At 38.3% G+C, this 25,489-nt stretch overlaps 2 protein-coding genes and 1 pseudogene across 2 annotated transcripts in view; all 3 read left to right on the forward strand.

Annotated features, from left to right (window-relative positions):
* Window positions 1-13,071, forward strand: part of LOC107743253 (serine/threonine-protein kinase WNK2-like) — a 26,178-nt gene extending 13,107 nt beyond the window's left edge. The window contains exons 12-32 of the mRNA XM_016556402.1: window positions 1,128-1,183; window positions 1,307-1,345; window positions 2,777-2,944; window positions 3,150-3,584; window positions 3,802-4,074; window positions 4,164-4,204; window positions 4,412-4,574; window positions 4,652-4,768; window positions 4,968-5,138; window positions 5,246-5,297; window positions 5,417-5,617; window positions 7,093-7,946; window positions 8,162-8,219; window positions 8,312-8,379; window positions 8,600-9,183; window positions 9,307-9,557; window positions 9,667-9,879; window positions 10,326-10,424; window positions 10,887-10,931; window positions 11,472-11,722; window positions 12,008-13,071. Of these exons, the coding sequence (XP_016411888.1) occupies window positions 1,128-1,183; window positions 1,307-1,345; window positions 2,777-2,944; window positions 3,150-3,584; window positions 3,802-4,074; window positions 4,164-4,204; window positions 4,412-4,574; window positions 4,652-4,768; window positions 4,968-5,138; window positions 5,246-5,297; window positions 5,417-5,617; window positions 7,093-7,946; window positions 8,162-8,219; window positions 8,312-8,379; window positions 8,600-9,183; window positions 9,307-9,557; window positions 9,667-9,879; window positions 10,326-10,424; window positions 10,887-10,931; window positions 11,472-11,722; window positions 12,008-12,307 (4,439 nt within the window). The 3' untranslated portion in view covers window positions 12,308-13,071. The remainder of the gene's footprint in view (window positions 1-1,127; window positions 1,184-1,306; window positions 1,346-2,776; window positions 2,945-3,149; window positions 3,585-3,801; window positions 4,075-4,163; window positions 4,205-4,411; window positions 4,575-4,651; window positions 4,769-4,967; window positions 5,139-5,245; window positions 5,298-5,416; window positions 5,618-7,092; window positions 7,947-8,161; window positions 8,220-8,311; window positions 8,380-8,599; window positions 9,184-9,306; window positions 9,558-9,666; window positions 9,880-10,325; window positions 10,425-10,886; window positions 10,932-11,471; window positions 11,723-12,007) is intronic.
* Window positions 13,072-15,883: 2,812 nt separating this feature from the next.
* On the forward strand, window positions 15,884-21,605 carry LOC107743270 (uncharacterized; annotated as a pseudogene).
* A 1,277-nt stretch (window positions 21,606-22,882) lies between these two features.
* The window catches only part of LOC107743271 (inter-alpha-trypsin inhibitor heavy chain H4-like), a 21,277-nt gene continuing 18,670 nt past the window's right edge, over window positions 22,883-25,489 (forward strand). Inside the window, exons 1-8 of the mRNA XM_016556431.1 lie at window positions 22,883-22,899; window positions 23,240-23,344; window positions 23,432-23,594; window positions 23,672-23,782; window positions 23,878-24,006; window positions 24,058-24,177; window positions 24,441-24,609; window positions 24,691-24,801. Coding sequence (XP_016411917.1) covers window positions 22,898-22,899; window positions 23,240-23,344; window positions 23,432-23,594; window positions 23,672-23,782; window positions 23,878-24,006; window positions 24,058-24,177; window positions 24,441-24,609; window positions 24,691-24,801 — 910 coding nt within the window. The 5' untranslated portion in view covers window positions 22,883-22,897. The remainder of the gene's footprint in view (window positions 22,900-23,239; window positions 23,345-23,431; window positions 23,595-23,671; window positions 23,783-23,877; window positions 24,007-24,057; window positions 24,178-24,440; window positions 24,610-24,690; window positions 24,802-25,489) is intronic.

Here is a 25,489-nt window from a genome sequence, read left to right on the forward strand (position 1 = left end):
ACAACATGTCATCACTAAGCCATACCACTGCATTTACCCCTGTCTATGTATCTATACCTTCACCGGTCCCCACATCTTCCAGACATATGTCCATATCTTCACCAGTTGATCCACCATCCCCACTCAGGTCATCCTCTCCAGTGTCCCCTATCTCCTTGATTGGGCCACATTCTCCTAGTTTGGGAGAAAGCTCAGATTTGTTTCACCTTCATCGCTGTCTACATCATATCATCAATCGGCGTACCAGTTCCCCTGTGCTGATTGACAGGGTGCAGCCTGGAGATGGCCACAGCGATGCTAGTGTTAACAGGTTCCTTGCACCTCAGGTCCAAAATGTAAGCTCTTTGTGTGTACCCCTATTACATCAGGAAATGGGGTCTTTTTCTGTGCAGGACACTGAAGCTGGATCAGGTCTTGTGGTAGGTGAAAATTAAAACGTACTAGCTATGATCCCAGCAAGGAAATCTAGAACAAGAGAATCACTTTTGGCTCACCCATACTTTCCAAGCTTCTTCTTCACCTTCTCTGAAAAATGTTGCTTCAATATGTGTTTAGGTATTACTCCCAAATGCCAATCCCTCCTAGTTGTATTCCTATGTAGCATTCAAGAGAAAATTTGTACTTTGTTTTTGGAACTGAACTGAATAAATTTTCTCTAATCACTGCTGTTTTTAAAAGAATAAGAAATGGGACTGTTATGTCCTTTTGAAGGTCACAGACTCTTAAAAGACTGCTAGAGGATGGCACAGCAAGCTGACTGAACAATCAATGACTGCTACTGCAACACTGCAAATTATCCCTGTCACCCTGTACGTGGTCTCTTTTAGAGCAACAACCCCTGTTTGTAGAGCAAATCACTACTCTGATGTTTGATGTCACACATTTTCTTCTTCTGTTCCCTGTCAGTAGCCGTTAATTTACCTGTCACATCAAACCATGTGCTGCTAGACTTGCTATTCTACTATTACCTCGAAGAACTGCTTTTGGCTGTGTGCTTAATTGCAAATGTTCCTGTATTAAAATTTGTGTTTGTGCATGTGTTTCTCAGCCTTCCGCACAATTGGTTCCATCTAAGACCATCTCTGCTCCAGCTACTCCTGTACCACATGCTCGTCCACAGAGCATTCCTGCCTCTGCCCTCTTGGCACAGCAAAACCAGACAACTGTACCACTAGCACAGGAGGTAAGGCTGCTATAGTTTTGACCTCCCTTAAATGAGGACGGATGCATTCCTGTGTCTTAGCAAAGTGATAGGTTAATAGTTTAATTTAGTCTTTGTTCTTCCTTGTGTTTGTATTTCTCTCAGTTTCATCTCTATTTCCAACCTGAAGCTTTCCCGCCTCAGGTAGACTCAATCTGTATAAACAACATCAGTCTTTTTTTAAATGTTCTGGAAATTTTGGGATTTCAGTTTCAGTCATACCATAAATTTGATCAGTTTATTGAAAGTCCACTAAACAAGGAATAAATTCAGTTTTATCACTGACTTTGATAAAGATGTGATAGGCAGCATAATCCATGGGAGCTGTGGATTAAGTGTTCTTGAAATTAGTTTTAATTTTAAAATCAATTCTTTTTCTTTTTTCTCTCTTTGTCTTTCCCATTTTTTTTATGTTATGATGACTGTCTACATTTAAAAAATGTGTTTTTTTTCCTCAAACTGTGGCTGAATGAGCAGCGACATGGCAGTATTTCTGGTGACTCCCAAAGAACTATGCTATTCTCCGATAACTTGACGGGGACCAGGCGTAGCAGCACCTCATTTCTCGACACATTACGGAGGAGGACTGAATTTCAAAATTTGTTAGAACAGCTGCATCATCAGGCTTATAGTTGTCACAAACCTGAAGCAAGCTCTAAGGATGAAATGGATCAGTTGTTGTCTACAAGTGCCCTCATAGGTTCTTCATCATTTACAAATGAAGATCAGGCACCAAATAATGTTTCTGAAGACACCGGAGCTGAATATAGTTCAGAGCAGGTGGAAATGAATTCTCAGGCCCAGACAATGTCATTCAGTAGGAGGAACTCTTATGTCCACCCGCATTACTGCCAGGCTTGTATGGCAATGTTACTGGCTGTAAGGTCAGGGGGTCGAGGGTCTCTCGGTCATGCCTCTTCACCCTCTTCCTCCCCCATCCACCAAAACATGCCACCTCTTTCCTCGTTAAAACCATCGTTCCCACCTGATCTAGCTCATCCAGACTCCAGCTCACCAATTTATATGACCCCACAGTCTCCATATATATCTACGCTGCCTCCAAAGCAAGTTTCTGTTACTAAGAACATACCAAGTTCAATACCAGTTCAAGTCACCCCACCTTCTCCGGTCCATAAAAGCCATTCTTCTTCACAGATTCCTGTGACAGCTCTACCTAACAACATGTCATCACTAAGCCACACCACTGCGTTTACCCCTGTCTATGTATCTATACCTTCACCGGTTCACACATCTTCCAGGCACACGTCCATATCTTCACCAGTCGATCCACCCTCCCCACTCAGGTCGTCCTCCAGGTAGACTCAATCTGTATAAACAACATCAGTCTTTTTTTAAATGTTCTGGAAATTTTGGGATTTCAGTTTCAGTCATACCATAAATTTGATCCGTTTTTTGAAAGTCCACTAAACAAGGAATAAATTCAGTTTTATCACTGACTTTGATAAAGATGTGATAGGCAGCATAATCCATGGGAGCTGTGGATTAAGTGTTCTTGAAATTAGTTTAAATTTTAAAATCAATTCTTTTTCTTTTTTCTCTCTTTGTCTTTCCCAGACTTTATCAACATTTCGGCCCTCAGTGCAGCCATCTTCAGATCCTCAGTCCATTCCACAGCATCTATTACAGTCAGCATCTTCAATGCTCAGCACCACTATCCTTCCTTCACAACCACAGCTAAATGTTCAGACACCCCTTCTCCAGCCTCTACAAATTGCCACACAGGTCAGTTCCTGAAACCTGTAACTAGGCCTATGTGTGCAACAGCTTTTCTCAGATACCACAACAAGTACATTCTTTAGGCAAGTTTGAAATTTGTTCAACATTGGATGGCAGAAGTTGAGGGATTTTCTTAATTCTACATGCAAAAATGTAGCTTTCTAGCTTACCTCTGGCTGTTTACATTTTTATCTTGCTCTTTAATCTTTAGTTTCCTTCGACATATCCTCTTTTGCCAGAAGGGGGCACATCTGCAGGGACAGAGTCAATACCTTTCTCCTCAGTCTCTTACTCTTCTCCCTACCCCACAAATGCTCCTCCTGTATCTTCCCCCTACTACTCAGCAAGCCCTATTACTGCTCCTCTTCCCATACTACCAATGCAGAATGTACCCTGCATGCTAGGAGCAGGAACACCTGTGTCCACCCCTCTGAATGTTCCTAATCCTATACCTCTCCTGGCTATGGCCCTGTCCCCACCCATGCTTCCTCCAGAGGAACATCTGCAGCAGATATACTCCCCAGTTCCACCACCAGAAGGTGCCCTTTTCCAATCTCAACCCCAACCAACACAGCCCTCCCTTCCCATCCCTAATCCAGCCTCCCTCTTCCAGCAAGACCTATCTATTCCTGAACCTTTTACAGAGGTAAATGATGTGGTTTCTTTCTTGCTTAATGCAAGGATTGTTTTTCATATGGTGAATGTGTATCATAATAATGGCAGTACATTAATCAGGATTGGTGCAGTAGTGCCTTGTCATAGCAATCAATGATACAGGATAATTAGTATTATTCCGTGAGCCTTACAATTGAGGTCAAGGCTTCTATCGCACAGTGAAACACAATAATGTTTTTCTTCAACAGGAGTACCCTCGCCATGAGGAAATGCAGATCCTGGCCCCAGCTCACACCATTGTGTCACAGATCCAGTCTCCTCCACAGGACAGGCAGTCAGAGCCAAACTTTACCACTGCCCAAGCCCCACCAGAGACCATGGAGCCTCCTCTGCAGCCTGCTGGCATACAGACAGGATATGCTGTTCCTGAGAGCACTGGCAAGCAAATGGCAGATACTGCTTCAATGCCTATTCCTCCTGCACCAGAGCCTAGCCCATTTCAGCCCAGCACTGAGGCAACAGTAGGCATAAAGCCTCCTTTATATGACTATAATATGTATTCTTAAAACAAAGTACCACATGGATCACTGAAATAATGTTTTCCTTACAGGCACCTGTATATATTCCATTCCATAGTTATGTATGTGACAGGTAGGTAGATGTTATTATTCCCTGAAAAACTTATGGAAATTGCATATGTGATTGAATGCAAACATCATGTGATTATTTATTTACAATGGGTGTATTTGACCTACTTATAGTGGCAGATACAACCCAATGCATTAAAACAATATAAATCATCTCAAATTGTCTCCTAGCAAGTTTTTTTCTTCAGGTTATTCTGTCTTGTTTGTTTAGCCTAAACCAAGATGCAGGTTCTGGTAAAGAAATGAGTGACAGCTATGAGGGACCCACTGGTGGAGGAAAGGGTGATGGCAAACCTAGAAAGCACCACCGCAAATCTGCTCGTACGCGCTCACGCCAGGAAAAAATTAACAAGCCAAAGCTAAGCATGCTAAATGTGAGGATAAAATATTTCTTCTTTTTAAATATAACTGTTTTTTGCAGTTACCTCCTAACGTGATGTTGTACTTCCAGGTTAGTAAAACAGGTGACAAGATGGTGGAATGCCAGCTGGAGACACACAATCATAAAATGGTGACTTTCAAATTTGACCTAGATGGAGACGCACCTGAAGAAATAGCCACTTATATGGTGAGATTAAGCTTCTGCGCTGACTTTCAGAACATTACAAAACAATATTGTTCTGCTTAAGATTTGAAATTAAAATGTAAATGTGTATAGTCTACCATCAGTTCGGCTGAAACATAAAGCTGTTTAATCCTATTACCCTTTTACATAGTTTCTTTTCTGTGCAGCTTTGTAGATTTTGTTTCTCTCATTTGTGTATCAGGTGGAAAATGGTTTCATTCTACCAATAGAAAAGGAAATTTTTATAGATCAACTTAAAGACATTGTTGACAAGGCAGAGGACATTCTAAGCGAGGACATGGACGGAGAGAAGACATCAGAACTTGGGACAAGTCATTTGCAAGGACAAACTCCTAGGGATCAAGGGGGAGAGGTAATACAGGAAGTCAGAATCTGACATCTCAAATTTGTAATGTGTGGGTGAAAATTCACTAAAATTACTAAATTGAATGATACTAACAGCCTCCTGTTAATACCCAGGGAATAAAAGGACAGCAACCTGGGGCCCCACAGCCTGTTTATCAGCAAAATGGTAATCTTTTTTGTCCACCTGTAATTGGCAAATTTAAAATTCATGCTCCCCAAATGTTTGCTGAAGAATGAATGTATCAGTGTTCAAACAGTTAGCATGGGCTTTTGTCCTTTGTTCAGTTCTGCACACAGGTAAGAGATGGTTCATCATCTGCCCTGTGGAAGAGGCTCCTGCTGCCAGTCAGGATGCATCCTCAGATGGAGGTCAATCTACACAATCTCCATCCACAGCAACAGTAACTGATGGGACAGCTCATCCTAGTGAGAGTGCATCAGCCCAGCCACCAGAACCCAGCACAGGATCTGCCTCTGCATCAATGGGTAATGTCGGTTTGTGCATAATACAGATACAGAAATATTGGAACAAAGAATAAACTGCTTGTTGGGTATTGTATCACAATTGTATCGGCATGTCCCCTACTCCTAACAAAAAGAGTAAATTTGATGTCTCATAGACTTTTTTAGAATATGTTTTGTTACATTTTACACTCACATTTAGTCATTTAGCAAACGCTTTTATCCAAAGCAACTTACAAATGAGGACAATAGAAACAATCAAAACCAGCAAAAGAGGAATAATATGTAAGCACTGTGACAAGTCTCGGTTAGTCTAACACAGTACAAGTAGTAAGGGTTTATTTTATAATAAATAGAAAGAAAACGATTAGATAGTATAGAAAAAGAATAGAGAACGCTAGTGTTAGAGGGTCAGTTTTTTTATTAAAAATAAAAGTCGAAAGAATAGAGAACACTAGTGTTAGATGTTCATATTTTATGAATACAAAGAAAACAAGTAGATAGAATAGGAATAATATGTAAGCACTGTGACAAGTCTCGGTTAGTCTAACACAGTACAAGTAGTAAGGGTTTATTTTATAATAAATAAAAAGAAAACGATTAGATAGTATAGAAAAAGAATAGAGAACGCTAGTGTTAGAGGGTCAGTTTTTTTATTAAAAATAAAAGTCGAAAGAATAGAGAACACTAGTGTTAGATGTTCATATTTTATGAATACAAAGAAAACAAGTAGATAGAATAGAAAAACAATAGAGAACGCTAGTGTTAGAAGGCAATTTTTATAAAAAGAAAACGGGTAGTTAGAATAGAAATAGAATAGAAAGTGCAAGTGTTACAGGGTCAAGTTGTTTTTTAATAAATAAAAAGAAAACAAGTGAATAAAATAGAAATAGAATAGAGAGTGCTAGTGTTAGAGGCTCGAGTGTAGATGGAAGAGATGTGTTTTTAGCTATTTCTTGTAGATCCCCTAAGGACTCAGCTGCTCAGACTGAGTTGGGCAGGTCATTCCACCAGCAGGTAACAGTTAAGGTAAAAGCCTGTGAAAGTGATTTTGTGCCTCTTTGGGATGACACTAAAATGTGCTGTTTACTTGCAGAACGCAAGCTTCTGGAGGGCACATAAGTCTGAAGTAATGACTTTAGGTAAAGGGTGCAGAGCCAGTGGTTGTTTTGTAGACAAACATCAATGTCTTAAATTTTATGCGAGCAGCTATTGGTAGCCAGTGCAAATTGATGAACAGAGGTGTGACAAGCTCTCTTTTCGACTCTTTAATGACTAATCTTGCAGCCGCATTCTGGATTTGTTGTAGAGATAGATAGAACTGGCTGTAAGACCTCCCAAGAGAGCACTGCAATAGTCCAGCCTGGACAGAACAAGAGATTGAACAAGAAGTTGTGTAGCATGTTCCGAAAGAAAAGGCCTTCCTAATGTCGAGTAAGGTTGAGTTGAAGGTGATGATTCCTAAGATTTTGTTTTGTTTGTTTGCTTTCATTCCACAGATTCAGAAGCCTGTGCCACAGCACCTCCATCTGGAGGAAGTGATCCTTATGGGGTTTGGAGCCCCCTTTCTATGACCACTACTGATCCTCTGTCTTTGGCTGCTCTTTCCCAAGCTCCCCCTGCCCCACAAGCTGCTGTAATGCCAGTGCAGCCTGCTTCCCATTCAGAGGAGGGGCCACAATTGGGCTCCGCCCAGGTCAGTGTGCAACAATCCCAGCCATGCATGGATCCTCAAAGCTCTCTTTTTGTGGATGAGACCCAGAGTGGCAGATTAGGCTCAGTTTCCCCCATGCACACTGCTCAGCAGATGGCTGAAATTGCATGTGCTGTCTCCATGGTGGAGGACGTGCCCTGCTGTCCCTTGGTCATGCCGCTGTCCCTTGAAGTGAGTAGTGGGTCTCAGAGGTCATCCTCTGTGATGCCACCACCATCACAAGAGAGTACATCTGCTCGTGAGCAACTTCACTCCATTACGTTGAGTCGAGTGGAACGTACACCGCAGCCTGTAGTGCTGCAGCAGCCTTTGTCAACTGTGAGTGGAAATAAGGCACCTTCCCTGCCTCAAAGCCCCGCTCCTTCACAGCACCACTTTGTCCCTAGTGAATCAGATGGAGAGGCACGTACCAGAGGAGGGTTTGTAGACAGCACTATTAAGACTCTGGATGAGAAACTGAGGAATTTACTGTATCAAGAGTATGCTCCCATGTACCCATCGGGAAGTGCTGCTGAAACTCCTGGATCTGGCACAGAGTATATCCAGTCTCCACCAGGACCAGAGAGTGCAGTGGGAGGGTCAGGAACCAACACACCTAGTCTTATGGGAGAGGGACGATTCAGAGCAGGAGAGCAGTTGGTAATTTTATACTCCGTCACATTTTTTTAAATAGATCAAATCTGTTTATTAAGGTGTGAGGAATGGTACCCAAGGACTTACATTTTTGTATAAACTCACCCATCACCCTTGTTTTCAGCATGTCTTAAAAACCATTTCGAAGTTAAAGATATTTTGAATTTAGATAGGATTGTGCTTGAATCTCCACCTAAATATATTTGGTTATTGTCTTTTAGCCACAGATTCCAGAGCGTGTGGACAGTTTAAGTGCTCTCAGCGTCTCTGCGGTTGGAGGTATGGTCATATTTTTTCTCATGACAGATGCTCTTCAAGAAACATTTATCATTTACAAACAATAAGAAAATTAAAGCCATTTTTCTCCATAGTTACTGTGTCAAGGAGGCATGTGATGCCACACTCTACCTCTTGCTCTGGATCTAGAAGTCGGTATAAGGTACATCATGTACAGCATGCTTCTAATTTCTGCAGGGAAATACAGGTTAATAAATTGTTAATTCCCATAATAAGTTTAATAATCTGGGAGCCCACTTCGTGTTAGTACCAAATTTAATTTTTATGATGAAGTAATGGTTGTCTGTTAATGTAATATGTAAAATAATTCTTATAATATCAGTATTTTGTATTTTTGTTTTGATTTCAATTCTCTGGATTAGATGGTGCCTAGCTCCACTGACATACTGTCAGGTCAAGGTCGGAAGCAGCGTAGCCTGAGCAGCACAGCATCTCCAGCACACCCTGGTGGATTTTTGGGAGAATGTGCAATGTATGAAGAGCCGACTGTGTCAGCTACTACTGTCGGCAGGTTCTCAGTGGTCAGCACAGAAGATGAGGTCACACACAGGAAGCACAGCAGCAGATATTCCGCCCCACCTGACTTTTATCTGGATGCCCCACCTCCTCTGACCAAACCAGGCTCGCTGCCAAGGGCACAGACCTCAGTCTCAGCGGATGTCACCGTTCACACCCGTTTCATGTCTTCTGACTCTGGGGCTGAGAGCAGCCCTGCTAAAATGGCCCCCACAACGCCATCCTGTCATGGTAGGTCTGAAAGGAGAGGAAGTGACCTCATGAAAAGGGCAGTGGCTTTTCTGAGGCGCTCTGGCCGCAGTAGTAGTGTGCAAAGCTCTGATTCGCCAAGCAGAAAGGGAGGGGTTTACGGATCCTATGTCAGCAGTGACAATGATTCAGAGATGGAGGACTCAGATATAAAGAGGGAGCTTCAAAGACTAAGAGAAAAGTGAGTTTATCATGTCTATGTGTGTTTTTGATGCAGAGAGGAATATAAAATCAATGAAAAGTAATCAGAGCAATAAATAAAAATGCTTAAGTACTCACCATTGCTCGCTTCATCTTTATACAGGCATATGAAGGAGGTAACTGAATTGGAGGCCCACCACCAAGAAGAGATCGAGCTTCTCTACATCAGATTAGGGAAACCACCTCCTCCAGGTCTTTACATCCCGCCCACAGCGCCCCCTGCTGGACGCAAGCGCAGGACCAGCAGACACAAACTAAAAGCTGGCAAATTGCTCAGTCCTCTAGTACAACAGCTGAGAAATGTTGCCTCTAAAACTAGTGATGGCAGCAAACCTAATGATTTAACAAAATCAGGTTAGTTGTAGAGTTAAAATATCACATTCATATATATATGGCAAATAAAAGGATCTTAGCATTTGGAATCTACCCAAGAGCATCTCGACATGTAATTTTTCTCTTTCAGCAGCGGCTGCCCCAAGCTTGAATGGGTCTCCTGCCAGGGCTTCCAACTTGTCCGATGGGAAGGCTTATTCTGGGACTGGGACTCTACCTTGTTCTGTGTCTGTTCCGGTTCAGACCCAACAGCCCTGCTCTCTCAAAGGATCTCTCTCCTCCGACAACATCTACTCTGGTCTACAGGGAGAAGGACCTGGGCCACGCAGCCAGCCTGGCCAAGGTGACTTTTATTCTGATTTCTTAGCATGCACTTTAAGAGAAAATTCCTTATGTCAGTAAAATAAATAATCTGGCTTCATAGCAGATTTTGAATGATTGAGAAGATTATCCAGTCAATATCAATTGATCACCCACCTGCATAGAAATAAACATATTGGATGAAATTGACATTAAAATTAAAACCTTTTAGACATGCACATGTAAGGTTTAATATAAAAAACATTTTCTGTAAGTCATATATAATTCCCAAATTGAAGTCCCAAATAATTAATAAAATCAATGGGACTTTTACATGGAGGCTTTCACATTAATAAGATGAATTACAGCCAGATTTATTTTTATGAATGCATTTAAAATAATGTAATTTTTCTGTGTGTACCCTTTTGTTCTGGTTGCTCTGGTTGCTGGATCTCACTCTTTCTCTCACCTCTGTACTTCTGTCCACAGGCTGGCCTCCTTCTCCCCAGGCGTCTGCGCAGGTCACCTATAAATCCAGTAGTAAACCACGTGCTAGATTCCTCAGTGGGCCTGTTTCTCTATCCATCTGTTTGTATCTCTCTCCTTTCCGCCATTCTCCATGTCATATGTTGGGAGCCCCTGCTATCTTTCTCCCACTCTCTTCTCTTTAATCAATTATTTATCTTTTTGCTTATCAGTATTCATGCTTCATCTTTGATCATCCTGTGTTTCCTTTCAATGTTTTTGATTGTTTCTATTCTCTGTTTATCCCTACAAAATGTCATTTTGTTTTATTCAGTTGTTTTTGATGGCAATGTTGTTATGCTTCTGGATACTTTCACTAGTTGAGCTTCACAGTATTAATCACACTCAAATCATCCTCACTTAATTTCAGTGTTTTAACATTTTGACTTGTAATCACTTACCTCTAATGAAGGTTTTTTTTTAGCAGTTGTAACTTTAAAAAGTTAAATGACTTGTTCCACCTCTTTGTGTCTGTTTGTGCAGTGATTTTCTTCAGAAAACTAATTTTAACTTTTCTTTTTGTAGGGTCAACACTTAAACGCCTGTGTCTGGGTAAAGAACGTGGCAGCAGTAACTATTATCTTTTCTTAATTTCTAAACTTTAGACTTTAAATATTCAATTTGCCTAAGCTGAAACCTTGACACTGTTTCTTCCAGGTTTGAGCTGTGATGTTAATAATCACATTTCACTCTGTGGACATAGTATTGTAACCAACATAATATCATTAGGCCTAAAGCATATTCGATAAGCAAGTTTAACACAAATGCTTCTAACTACACAAGTTCAATTTCTTGAAGAGTTCCAATTCGAAATATGTCAGCTCACAGTTTATAATTTACCTCAAGTTCTCTATAAGGGCCGATATAGCTCTCTATCACCTCCTTGAGTATTTGTTACTGTACAGTTGAACACACACTTGCTATGCATCGCCCAAGCATTTGTGTCTGGATACTTGTCTTGCTTTTGATCCTGTTGACAAATTACATTTAATTTTCAGTATTAACAGTCCAGTTATAGTTTAATATGTTTTTTTAATATGGTCACAGACACTGTGAATTGTATTTCATGTTTTGTGACATTCCAACATCTCAAATCGACTTTTTTAATAGGATCTGGAACATCGTCAGCTGCCTCTAATCAGTCCCCAATGCCTCCAGGATCCACTCCCCCTCCTCACCAGCCAGTTGGTCTCGCCCAAGCACAGACAAACAACAGCAACAACAAGACAGATGCTTTCACACAGCAGCTTCATAGGCTGGTGGATAACTGGGCAGAAGGGGTGAGGGCTCCTTCACGCTCACGCTCCCTCAGTCTAAGACCACAGCAACTGACCAGATCCAGGATCTGGAGCGCTATAGAGGTGACGTTATTAAAAATACTTCCTTACCAAATATTTAAAGGGTATGTTCACCTAAAACTTTACATTTTAAAATCCTTCATTCATAATATTCCAAAGTTCTTCAAAATTACTATTAAATGTAATCATGCAGATTTTGAACAACATCAAGATGAGTACATTAAATAATGACTGACGTTTCACTATTCCTTTAAATTGTTATGATGATTTTATGTCTCCTTTATATTCATGTTAAAAGTTTAGTGTGAAACAACATAGGCATTCTCTAATGCTAATGTCTTTTTTTAGGTTCCAATTTCAATAGAAAGATTGAATGCTTCTCAGCTGTCTCTATCATGGCCGCAGATTGATTTCCATGCCTCTGTGATGCTGACTGACACTTCACAAGTACTCCAGCGCCGTTTTATGGTGGCTGGTAACCCTTACAGAAAGATGCTGAGCGCCCCACACTTAGACATGGACCACTGGCCAGCAATGACTGCCATTCATAACCAAGAAGTCTTTGCTTTCACTGTTGTGCACTCCCCCTCTTGGACAGCACCTTCTTCCCCCAGCGAGGTTCCTAATTCTAGAAATAGGACCATGTAGCTTCACAATCACTGTACTTATACTTCTTACTCTGTTGCCAAAAATACTTCAGAGTTTCTTTAGAGTGCTAGTTAGGCCTAGCAGTGTGCAATTCTATCTGTTGCAGTTGTTAGCATGTAGTTGCTTACAATGTAGTAATCCCACATGAACATATAAATACTCAGGCCAACAACGTAGGCATGTCATGTAGTGTACATTCAGTATTATTGTACATATTCATAAAGCCTATGTAGCATAACTGAATTTTAGCAATTGCATATGTACAGAATGTATATTTTTCATCAAAATATATTTAGCTTGCTAGTGAGAGAATCAACTTCCTTCACACCTTGAGCTGTACACATATGTAAATGCTATAAGGTACAGTAAGATGCTCTTAAATTTGTGTAGATGTGTAAATATAAGCTCTGTCTGCATATGTGCATAATATGGACAAGTAAATGAAAGACTAAGGTTTAGGTCAATCAGTGTTTTGGGTTGAATAGTATCACATCACAGTTGGCTGAAAACACTGGAGTTTGGAGCGATGATCACAGTCATGACATCACTGTGAATTTTTCACCGCGTCCTGCAGCGAACGCTAATTTCGCAACGCACTAGTCAAAAACACATTATCGCATGCTAGAAAAGTAACAACCAAGACCTGCACTGAGAAAAGAGAGAACTTTAACAGACTGTACATTTCAGGTGAACAAGCCTGCTAGAGTGCCTTGAACTGCAACTGAGGACTGTGCTACGTACATTACCAGCCAGTGTACCAAGGGTAATGGTGACCGCTATTAATTTAGTGTTACCAAGCATAATTCTAACTAAATTCACGTTATCCCCACCTGCTGTTTAGGATGTCCTTTATGGACATTTATAAAAATGCATTTTAACACTACCTATTTGTGGTATAAATTAGTTACGAGTGTCATTTTGTTTTGAATGTATGTGCATTAATATTGTTATTTTCTACATCATCTGATACAGTAAAAAAAATCACATTGACCTAGAGCAAAAAGGAAAGCAAGATTTGTTTTCAAAACTGTAATAACTGTAAAGTTGTTTTTTTGAATCTAAAAAACTAATTTTACAATTTAATGAGCTGAATGATTTCTACTGCTGCAGTCATGTTTGCAGTTACAGCACAGTCTCATTGCACAATGTCATCATTTAGATCACACTGCTACTGTTTTTAATTAATCCTAATACTGGAGTTTCCTGGTGGAGCAAGTGATTTCATAGAGTGTTAACACAGACTGATGCTTTGCAACATACAGTATCAAAGACCATGTCCACCTAACTATTAACACCTAAATTTGAGTTTCAAAATATAGTAATTACTAGTACACAAACATCTGTAGATGTTCTCTTAATTTATAGTTCTGGCGAGGTATATGTTATTATAACAAAAACAAAAAAAAAGTGGAATGTAACAGGATGAAGTAGACAAAATCTGCTCATGCTAACTTTTAATAAACGTTTTTTCTGTATGTTTTCATTTTGCAGTACACATAAGTGACATTAGATCTAACCTTGCGCTAAGCAGAGGTGTAAACAAGTCATTATTTTATTGTCATTGTAACCGGTTCTGTAATGTATGAGTCTTTACGACTCTTATGATACAGCAAATATTATTTCAATTTATTATCTATTATTTTTGTATTTCACCAATGCAGCAGTTAACTAATGATTAATCAAATATATTGAAATAAAATTAAATGGGCTATTGATATTTGGGTCACGAAACATTATAATGGATTTTTTTTTCTGGTGAAACTGCAGTAAGTAAATAAGACTGCACTATGACAGTGCTTGCATTATGACATTACTAAGCTTGTTTACTTTCTGTATGGCTATGTAGACTGAAATATGAGGCAGTCCATCTCAAATCTGAGCCATTTTACTTGATGTTTGTCTTCAGAAAAAGTTCACTACACTATGTTACAATCTTCGAAAGAAATGCATTTTGTTACACATTTTCAGAAATGTCTACCTTGTACAAACAAATAAATAATAGGCAATATGACGTCGATGTAATGATTCATATCATGAGAAAACTTATTGCAGAACTTTTCCACAACACTATTTTGAAAGATTAAAGGTACAATCAGGATTTGCAGTAACTGGTCATTTTTTGTGGTTGTGCAAATGCTGTGGTAACTCATATTTAGAGTTTCTTTAGAATGCAACAACATCACATTTGCCTGACTGTACGTTTATATTTTATTTCATAAATGTATTCATACATTTTTCACTACTTCCAAGTGATGGCACTAAGAGTTTCATCACTCTTAGTGTTTCACCATGCAGAGTGAACATGCCTGAATATTCAACAACGAAATTTCATCATCGATTATTATCTATATTAAATGGAAGGTTTTTTTTTTTTAGTTCTTGCAGCTTTTGTCAATCCCAAGCTGTAATCAATGTACTGGTGTTTTGTCTTACCTCAAGGTTTACGTGTAACGTTAACAGATGATATCTTTATTCAGTGTTGAAGAGACGTCCAGTGAATCGCGGTAACTGTTTGTTATGTGGTCGTAAAGAGACAGAAAGACAAATATTGTCATGCCTGTAACATTACCGCATCAAAACACTGCTTGTTTAACATTTCAACGACGATTTCCATATAGAGATCACGAAAAAACGAAGACAATAAAAATACCGTGAAACACTTTTATACTCACCAAATCCATTTTTAATTAGAAGGATTTCGACCAAATCAACGTCAAATGAGGTAAGTATCAGCCTGAGATTCACCACAGAAAGTATGAATTAAGTTAAAATAATTAAGATATTCTGACACTCTTTCAATTAAAGGGTTAGTTCACCCAAAATGATAATTCTGTCATAATTACTCACCCTCATGTCGTTCCAAACCCGCAAGACCTTTGTTCATCTTCGGAACACAAATTAAGATATTTCTGATGAAATCTGAGAGCTCTCTGACCCTCCCATAGACAGCAATACAACTGCAATGTTCCCAGACCCAGAAACGTAGTAATGACATCGATAAAACAGTCCATGTGACATCAGTTCAACTTCAATTTTGCAAAGCTACGAAAATACTTTTTGTGCGCAAAGAAAACAAAATTAATACAATTTATTCACATTCGATATTCTCCCGAGTTAAAGTCTTGCCTTTTTGGAGAGTTCCAGGACGCATGCGCGCTTTCCCCAGAAAGTAATCATAATGTAATCCGCATTGTTTACATTCAGCATGCCAGCGCTTTAAACAACCTGCAGTTTGTGCAGTTGTACCAGTTTTTTAAACTTACTTGCAAATCGACGTTACTTCTTGAGCACATGTCCGTCCACAGAACCAGCTGGTATCTCTTACGTCTATCTTTGGAAATGTATTTATTTATTTATTTACTTGAAGCCGTTTCTAGTAGCATCATTATTATTTTAAAGTTGGCTACTTATTAGATATGATTAAAATTTGTTATCCATTTCTTTTGTATTCCGTTGTTTTACATGGCCTGATTTCTACCATATAAGGGCATTTTGAAGTGGGCCGTGTCTGTGCCCTACTTTTGATAACCAGTATTGGCTTTAGTTGTCTGTTTTCCCATTTCTTCACAGATCACCATGGACGAAGTTGCACTGAGACTAGCTTTGGCCTTCTGTTCACCTTTGTCAACTTGGCTCCTACAAACAAAGTAAAATTAACAGGCTATAAGCAAAAAGTACAATAACTTTATTTCTCAATTTTCTTGAATCTTCAAGTCATTATTCTCCACCAGTGTTTATTAAATAGTCACTTAATTGAGATAGAAAATGAAACAAAACAAAATGAATACTGTAATCTGTGTGTAAAAAAAGTTCAGTGCAAATTTGTCCATGATTTCATTTCGCTTTTAAGATCTTAAATTTAAATTAAATTTCTATTCGTTAGTAATGGCAAGATTAGACTCAAGCTACCAAATAATTTATCATGTTTGAGGAGAAAGTCCACATTACTATGTACCATGGGTTGTTTTGTTTTCTAAGTATGCTTGACATTCTCTGTGTATTGGACCAAAATAAGCTCTGTCCTAAGAGCCTGTCGTAAGAGCACATTTTGACAATGATACTTGTTCACTTTAATACAGAAACAAGGTATAGATATTTACAGCTTCCAAATTAACTCTACGGTCACCAGTCGCTATGCTACTACAATCATCACAACGTGTTGAATCAGTCTCAAGAGGTCCATTTTGAAGTCAATATTTCCAAGGATGCCTTCATCAGCCAGTTTAGAATGCAAGTAAGTACACAAACACTATCCAAGGCATTAAAATGTTCAAGCGATTGTAAAACTTAACATTTCTCACTCATTCACTATTCTCATGTGAACAGCCAGACTTGTCTAATTTAAATTAAACTATTAACAGGAAAAAAAAAAACCTTTTTAGTACATTAATTTTAACTACCCCCATTCTGTCTAATAACCTCAGTCCCTTTTTTTAAAGCTAATAATAACAATCCTTTTCACATTAGGACCATAGAGGAGAAGACATATGATGGGGTTGTGAAGGAAAAAGAAGAAGCTCAGCAGCAATACAGTCAAGCGGTATCTCGAGGACAAAGTGCTGGACTTGTCAGGTACTTGGTATTGTAAAAAGATTATTCCCATAGCTCAAACAGTAGAGCATGGCGCTAGCTTGCAATGCCAAGTTTATGGGTTTGCAACTGATTAAAATAAATGTATACCTTTAATGCAATGTAAGTCGTGTTTGATAAAAGCGTCTTCCAAATTCATAAGTGTATGTAGATAATCATTTATGTTAAGATATCGAGTTCAACAAAATATATTTATTTCAGGATTATTAAATATTCTTGTCTCTCTTTCTATTTTAGTGCTGTTGGGAGGACTTTAGAGGACTTTAAAACCTCAGTGATGGTGGCTGCTTTTAGTAAAGTGACCTTTGAGTTGACCTACGAGGAACTGCTAAAGCGCCGCCTCGGCAAATATGTTGACATACACATCCATGAGAATCCAGGAATTTACTTCTTGGAGGTCAAAGGTGGTCTGAGCACTAAGGATCTGACCAATGCAGTCACAAACTGCAGGAAGACAAATGTGATGATGACCAGAAAGTGTTCACTGAGTGACACCGATTTACAGTAACAAAGTGACATGAATCATTCATTTACAGTTAGAGTGTAGGAACTTAATCCTACTTGTCAAATATCATTATTTTTCAGGTATCAAATGGCTACTTCGTCCACTACTTTGCACCTACAGATATTCAGCGCATTCCCAAAAATGTGGTGTTTATCATTGATGAAAGTGGCTCCATGTCGGGCAAAAAATAGAGCAGGTGAATTTGTTTTTTCTTCTTGTTTGTTTCTTCTTTGGGTTTTACTTGGTGAACTGTTGACGTTTTTAAGAGTTCAGTTTTGAATAACTTCAATGATTTTGGTACAACTTTAATCACTGAACCTACCACATTGATATGTTTGCCATATATTTAATAATATTATTATATAAATTGATTTTTCATCTTACTTCCTTATGCCAGATTCTTACCTACTTTCAGCCATATTACGATTACACAACTCAGAAACCTCTGCCTACGAGGAACTGCTAAAGCGTCACCTCGGCAAATATGAGCTATTCATCAATGCCCAACCAATGCAAAGAAACACATCAAGTTTGATGTAATTAGGGTTTATAGATGGGGTTTATATTCATCATAATGGAAAAAGACAAAGAAATATAAGATTTCTGAAGTTTATTTTGGTTAGATCAGGGGTAGGCAAGTTCGGTCCTAGAGAGCCGCAGTCCTGCAGGGTTCAGCTCCAACCCTAATCAAACACACCTGAACAAGCTAATCAATGTCTTCAGGATTACTAGGGCTATAGGCAGGTGAGTTTTGTTTTCAGGGTTGGAGCTGAACTCTGCAGGACTGCGGCTCTCTAGGACCGAACTTGCCTACCCCTGGGTTAGATTGACATACACATCCATGAGAATCCAGGAATTTACTTCTTGGAGGTCAAAGGTGGTCTGAGCACTAAGGATCTGACCAATGCAGTCACAAACTGCAGGAAGACAAATGTGATGATGACCAGAAAGTGTTCACTGAGTGACACCGATTTACAGTAACAAAGTGACATGAATCATTCATTTACAGTTAGAGTGTAGGAACTTAATCCTACTTGTCAAATATCATTATTTTTCAGGTATCAAATGGCTACTTCGTCCACTACTTTGCACCTACAGATATTCAGCGCATTCCCAAAAATGTGGTGTTTATCATTGATGAAAGTGGCTCCATGTCGGGCAAAAAATAGAGCAGGTGAATTTGTTTTTTCTTCTTGTTTGTTTCTTCTTTGGGTTTTACTTGGTGAACTGTTGACGTTTTTAAGAGTTCAGTTTTGAATAACTTCAATGATTTTGGTACAACTTTAATCACTGAACCTACCACATTGATATGTTTGCCATATATTTAATAATATTATTATATAAATTGATTTTTCATCTTACTTCCTTATGCCAGATTCTTACCTACTTTCAGCCATATTACGATTACACAACTCAGAAACCTCTGACAACCTCTCCTCCATGTATGTGGGCCATGTGTGTATTAATTTTATATAGTGCAGTATCTGACATCATATGTCCCTATTTTCATTCTTTCATTCGATTTTTGTCCTTCAGTGAGGAGCATTAGGATCTTGAAATCTTCTGGTAATGCTAAGCCACTTTGCTATGATGTCCCTCTTGCTCAGAAAGTCAGACTCCAACAGAATGTCCTATCAGGTCAGATATCCATTCTAGTACAGTTTGTATTATAAACAGTAATATTACATTGCTTTCATTTATTCATGTGTATTTAAGCAGTGTAATGTTTGTCTATAATCAGAGTTCTTTATGAATGGGCAACATGAGTCATTTGCAGGAGAAGGCTTCAGTCAAAGCTCAATTCATTACAAAACTAATCACCACCTGCTGCTCAGCACTAATGAAATTAACTACACTGATGGGCAGGAAACTCTGAAGTTTTCATGGGAGCAAGACCTCACCCACCATGAGAGAGAAAAGTAATATGCTTGAACAGTGGAGTTTGTTGAAAAGATTTTTTATGAATTAAATATTTTTTTTTTTTGCATTTTCATTTAGAGAATTTACCAAACGCTCTGGAAAGAAAAAAAAGAGTTTCTGTCTCCTTTTTAGACAGTTATTTTGTGATATTGAGGTAGAATTCATTCATCATTTAAAGGGATAGTTCATTTTAAAATGAAAATTCTGTCATTAATTACTCACCCTCATGTTGTTCCAAACTCGTAAGACCTTCGTTCATCTTCATGAAATCCGAGAGCTTTCTGACCGTAGGCAGCAATGCAACTACCATGTTCTAGGCCCAGAAAGGTAGCAAGGGCATTGTTAAAATAGTTCATGTGACATCAGTGGTTCACCTGTAATTTTGTGAAGCTACGAGAATCCTTTTTGTGCACAAAGAAAACAAAAATAATGACTTTATTCAACAGTTCTTCTCTTACGTGTCAATCTCCGCTGTGCATTTACGAGAGTACCACGACGCATGCGTGTCAAAGTCTGACATTTTTGTTTTCATTGCGCACAAAAAGTATTCTCGTAGCTACATAAAATTACAGGTGAATCACTGATGTAATGGACTGTTTTAACAATGTCCTTACTACCTTTCTGGGCCTTGAACTTGGTAGTTCCATTGCTGTCTATGGAGGGTCAGAAAGCTCTCGGATTTCATCAAAAAATATCTCAATTTGTGTTCCGAAGATGAACGAAAGTCTTACGGGTTTGGAACGACATGAGGGTGAGTAATTAATGACAGAATTTAATTTTTTGGGGGTGAACTATCCCTTTAAGACTCGTTCACACCAAGGACGATAACTATAATTATGAAGTTTTAACGTTCTAACTCTGTGACTTGTTGGAATCACTTTCAGAATGAGATTTTCCAGCTGATGAATGATAACAGTGAGAGCTGGAGCGTTTAAAGCGGCAGACGACAAAACTGGAGCGCGCACTAATAAACAGAACGCTATCGTCCGTTGGTGTGGAGTGTGTGGACGCTAATAGTTATTAATATAAAGTATTGTCTTTATAGTTATCATTCTTGGTGTGAACGGGCCTTTTATTGTTTCATCAGCGTGCCTCTGATTCTACGGAGCAATGAATTTGATGTTGCCATGGGAAACATCCGCGTTGCTATTCTTCTTCATTAAAAAGACGGTGACATTTTTCTGTGGCCTGCCATTTGGCAACAACCAAAAGATGTCGGTTTGATGGGTATTTTAGGTAAGAGAGTCACTGTACTGATACTTCCGTACTGATACCAAAGATGGTCTGTGAGTGAAGATATTGTGGTTATTAAACCAGCACTGTGGATAATATTTTAAGGAGAGGCTGGTATTTCATATGATGAGATCCCAGGATCACAAACACCAACTTTAAAGATAAAGGACAAGGAAGTGAAGACATCTTGGTAAGTGATCAATAAATATACACTGCCAGTCAACAGCTTGGCATAATTAAGATAAAAAAAAAATTCATAATAAAATAAAGAATTTTCTAATGCTCACAAGGCTGCATTTATTTGATAAAAACAGTAAAACTGATATATCGTGCAATATTATTATAATGTAAAATAACTGTTTTCTATTTTCATATATTTAAAATGTAATTTATTCCTGTGATGCCAAAGCTGAATTTTCATTATCATTACTCCAGTCTTCAGTGGCATGTGATCCTTCAGGTGTTTAGTTATTGAAATTTTAATTATTACAAACTTTTGACTGGTAGTGTGTCCATATAGTTGAATTTCTATAAAAAATGCATACATTTTTAAGTAAGTGTGTTGTTATTTCAGGGTGATGGTGAAGGACTGCAGACTTGCTTCTGCTCCTGTGGTTGGATGTCCAGGCTGTCACACAGCGGGAGCTCTCTGAGTTAAGCAAAAAAAGAGAAAGATTATCCATTATTGTGCTGACCTTTCCAATAATAACATATTCTTTATATCGACATTGTTAATCAAATAGTTATACAATTGTCTTCTAATGGCAAATAGTAGGGGCATGACCAAGTTATTTTCATCTTTAGCATGCTTTGAATACCACGTCTGTTGCACTGTCTTTGAATGTTTATGAATGTGTTTTTCTTTGCTCACACAAATGCACCTGGGCTTTAACGGGCAACCCATGTGATAAAATAGCAATTGAAATTGCAAACCAAAATTATCTATACATCGTAACCGTTTGATTGATGCCTCTGTAAGCATTGATTGTGATAATTGCTGGAAAATATGTATTTTTTTGTGGTCCTGCCTGAAAATATATTAAAAGCACAACACCAAGCTTCTACAGAATGTATTTACAAATTATATAGATAATATATTTTCTTGAAAAGCATGCCTCGATATTGAGTTACGTGGTGTTCAAGAGACTCTCATTGCAAATAAAGGGGGAGGTTTCTTCGTCTGGTCAATAATAGCCAATAGCATGCTGTGGACTTGAGTTTAAAGGCAGTGTGTGTTTTGAGGTCAGTTTCCTGTGCAGGTCATGATGGATCGAGCAGCTCTCCGGCTGATTCTCTTGGGCGTCTTACTCATCTCAGCCTCTTCAGACCCTGTTAAGAAGGTGAGGGGCAAATTTTAGTTTAAGATGAAGAAGACAAAATTCTTAAATACTCTACCAAATCAGGGTAAAACAACATATTTATATCGTTATTTGAGATAAAGGTCTAGACTCCAGACAAACTAGATATACTTCATACTTGTTGAATATACACTATTGTTCAAACATTTAAATCAGATTTAAATAATACTAATAATACTTTTAATCATTAAATTGATCATAAGTGACCATAAAGATAATTATTATGATGAAACATGTCTAGGTCAAATAAATGTTTTTTTTTTTGTTTTTTTTTTCTTTCATATTCATAAAGAAATCCTGAAAAAACATAACATTTCAGCAAAAAATATTAAGCAGCACAACTGTTTGCTACATTAATTAATACACAATGTTTCTTGATCAGCAAATTGGCATATTAGAATGATTTCTGAAGGATCATGTGACAGAACACTGGAGTAATGGCTGTTTTTACAAAATTACTGTTTTCATATGTATTTTTGGTTTAATAAATGTAGCCTCAGTGAGCATAGAATTTTTTCAAATACATCAAAAAAAAATTTTAGTTCCCAAACTTTCGAACAGTAGTGTATCATGTATTTTGATATTTAATATGATTTAGCTTGTTGTATATTCTGTCTTTTTTCTTAACAAAACCACAATGCAATGTACGAAACCAGCTAGTTATTCTCAACTGCTTGGTTTATCTGTTTAGACATTTTCATTTTGATTATGTCTATAACGCCATTGTTGACAGAAAAATGCAGTTTGAGTCGACAGAACCATCTATTGCGCAACTGTGTACACTGAGATACAGTCATCAAAACGTATTTGTCTTTCAGTCCAAAGGCCTTTTCTCCATGCCATTTTTGAGCAGTAAATATTTGAGCAATCCTATGTGAAAAGGAGGAGTAAATGTGCACCAGCCAATCACGTTGACCATACTTTAAAGGCAGAGTGAGGGATTTCTGGTAGCCAATGTTTATAACCTTCATCAGCAAATTCAGAATGTAGGTGAACATGAGTAGTGTTAGGCCTATATAAGTAGAAATAAAGAGGTAAATAAGCCATTTATAGCATGTGGGCGTCAGATCAGGTAAATCTTATAATACAGTCAAACAAGAACAAAATAAAGATTTAGAAATTATACCTTCTACTAGTCCAAGAATAAATAACTTGCATGTACTTTTTAAAGTACAAGATATAGTAGCTAACAGTACAGATGCTTTAATACAAACAAACTTATTTAGTGGTGCTACCATTTGAGTGAGATGGATATTTTTTAAATGAAATACACACAGTTTAAGTTTCTGGTATATTAAGAGAACATCAGTGTCACTTTCTCCATAGGACCATCGAGGGAAAAACATATGATGGGGTTGTGAAGGAAAAAGAGGAAGCTCAACAGCAATACAATCAAGCAGTATCTCGAGGACAAAGTGCTGGACAGATCAAGTATGGGACATTTAAAAATATATAGGTCCATAAAAATATCAATTTATAGTATAATTAGTAGTATGTTGGTATCTGTTTATATTTCAGATCTGTTGGAAGGACTTTAGAGGACTTTAAAACCTCAGTGACAGTGGCTGCTTTTAGTAAAGTGACCTTTGAGTTGACCTACGAGGAACTGCTAAAGCGTCGCCTCGGCAAATATGAGCTACTCATCAATGCGCAACCAATGCAGCCAGTGGCTGACTTCAAAGTAATGGAAGAAATTAAGAAGAAATTAATAATCAATTTTAAGGTATAGTTAGATGATGTTTCTTTTCCTCACATTAGATGGATGTGCACATCCAAGAGAAACCAGGAATTTCCTTCTTGGAGGTGAAAGGAGATTTGAGCACCGGTGATCTGGCAAATGCCATCAAAACCACCAGAGCAGACAAAGATGTAAGAACTTAAATGAGGGTTTAAACACAGTTTAGATGTTCTCAATATACTCATACACTTAAATAGTTACCAGATGAACAAACTGATAATTTTAGGCATGGGTGACCTTATACCCCACACGAGATCAACAGACCAAGTGTAAAAGCTGTGGAGAAAATGGGTTGAATGGTGACCTGCTCATAACATACGATGTGGAGAGACGAAATCCCAAAGGAGAAGTCATGGTACATTTTAAATAACATGCTTTAAAAAGTAAAATAATATGACAAAAACAGAAAAATTTTGAAAGACTGGAATTTTTCTGTTCTCTCAGGTGTCAAATGGCCACCATTCCCAAAAATGTGGTGTTTATCATTGATCGGAGTGGTTCTATGCACGGCAGAAAAATAGAACAGGTAAATGTCAACGTTTCAGCCAAATCAAAAGCATATAATGAGCTATGAAATGTTTTGACGGTAAAACCCTTGAACCCTTGACCCACTCTTGGAGGATATTGCAGCATTTTGCATTTTCATGTTAAAAGGACAGGGATTTCTGTATTGAAGTCAGTGTGAAGTTGCCTTCTTTAAAGTAGTAACAAACTGTCCATGTCTATTAAATGTGAGTATGCAGTCTTAATGAAGAAAGAATAACTTTCAGATGTGCTGTCATTCTTTAGACTCGATTGGCACTGCTAAGGATTTTGAGTGATCTTGATGAGGATGACCACTTTGGATTGATCACCTTTGACAGTGAAGTTAACTTATGGAAGCGTGAGCTCCTCAAAGCTACTGAGGCAAATCTGAAGAATGCGAAATCTTTCGTGAATGAGATCACAGATAGAGGAGGTGAGTTACAGCACTAATGCTACATAAGGAGTAAAAAAGTTGTACCTCACAGTGACACAACTATGTTTGGTCTTCCTTTAGCCACGGACATAAATGCTGCAGTTCTAGCAGGAGTGGACATGATCAATCGACATCCACGAGAGGGAACAGCCTCCATCCTGATCCTGCTGACTGACGGAGATCCTACTTCAGGCACAGAAACACTGATACATACAAACACTCACTTCCCACATTTAGCTGTCTAAAGGAAAAGCTGCATCAGAAACATTAATGTTGTCAGTCAGCACGTCTTGTGTTTTTGCACTTTTATGAATATGTGATATATTCTTTCTCACTTTGTGATTCCTATGCATTGTCATACAAAATCAAGCATACCTAAATAATAATTGTTTGTAATGCCTGATCAAAAAAACAGTCAAAAATACAATTTATACTGTTTAAAAAATACAGCGGGTATGTTTCAGACATTACACAATAGCATTTTTGTGACTGTATTTTTTCCATAATTTTTTTCCATAAATGAATTTTACGAAAAAAAAATAGTACTTTTAAATGTTTGATTGTTCACTTAACAGATTTTTACAAGAGCATTTTTGCGTTGTTTTTCTGATAAAATTGAGGTTAGGATGTCAATGGAAGTTCCCTTTCAGTCGGTCACTCTCGATGTCACGTCGGATGACTGACGAATTGGGGATCTCGCTTAGAGAGACCAATCTATTTCGAGTGTAAACTAAACGAGCCAATGCACATTGGCATGCGATTATTGCATCCAGCTGCCGCTGATCACAACGTGAGTATAAGTAGGCAGCAGATGCAGCGCATATTCAGCTTTTCGCTTCGGAGCCGAGCGGTTCTATCGTTCTGCTCCTGACCTTCTACG

Source organism: Sinocyclocheilus rhinocerous, unplaced genomic scaffold, assembly GCF_001515625.1.
Source record: "Sinocyclocheilus rhinocerous isolate Xijiao unplaced genomic scaffold, SAMN03320098_v1.1 scaffold227, whole genome shotgun sequence".
NCBI classification, from domain to species: Eukaryota; Metazoa; Chordata; class Actinopteri; order Cypriniformes; family Cyprinidae; genus Sinocyclocheilus; species Sinocyclocheilus rhinocerous.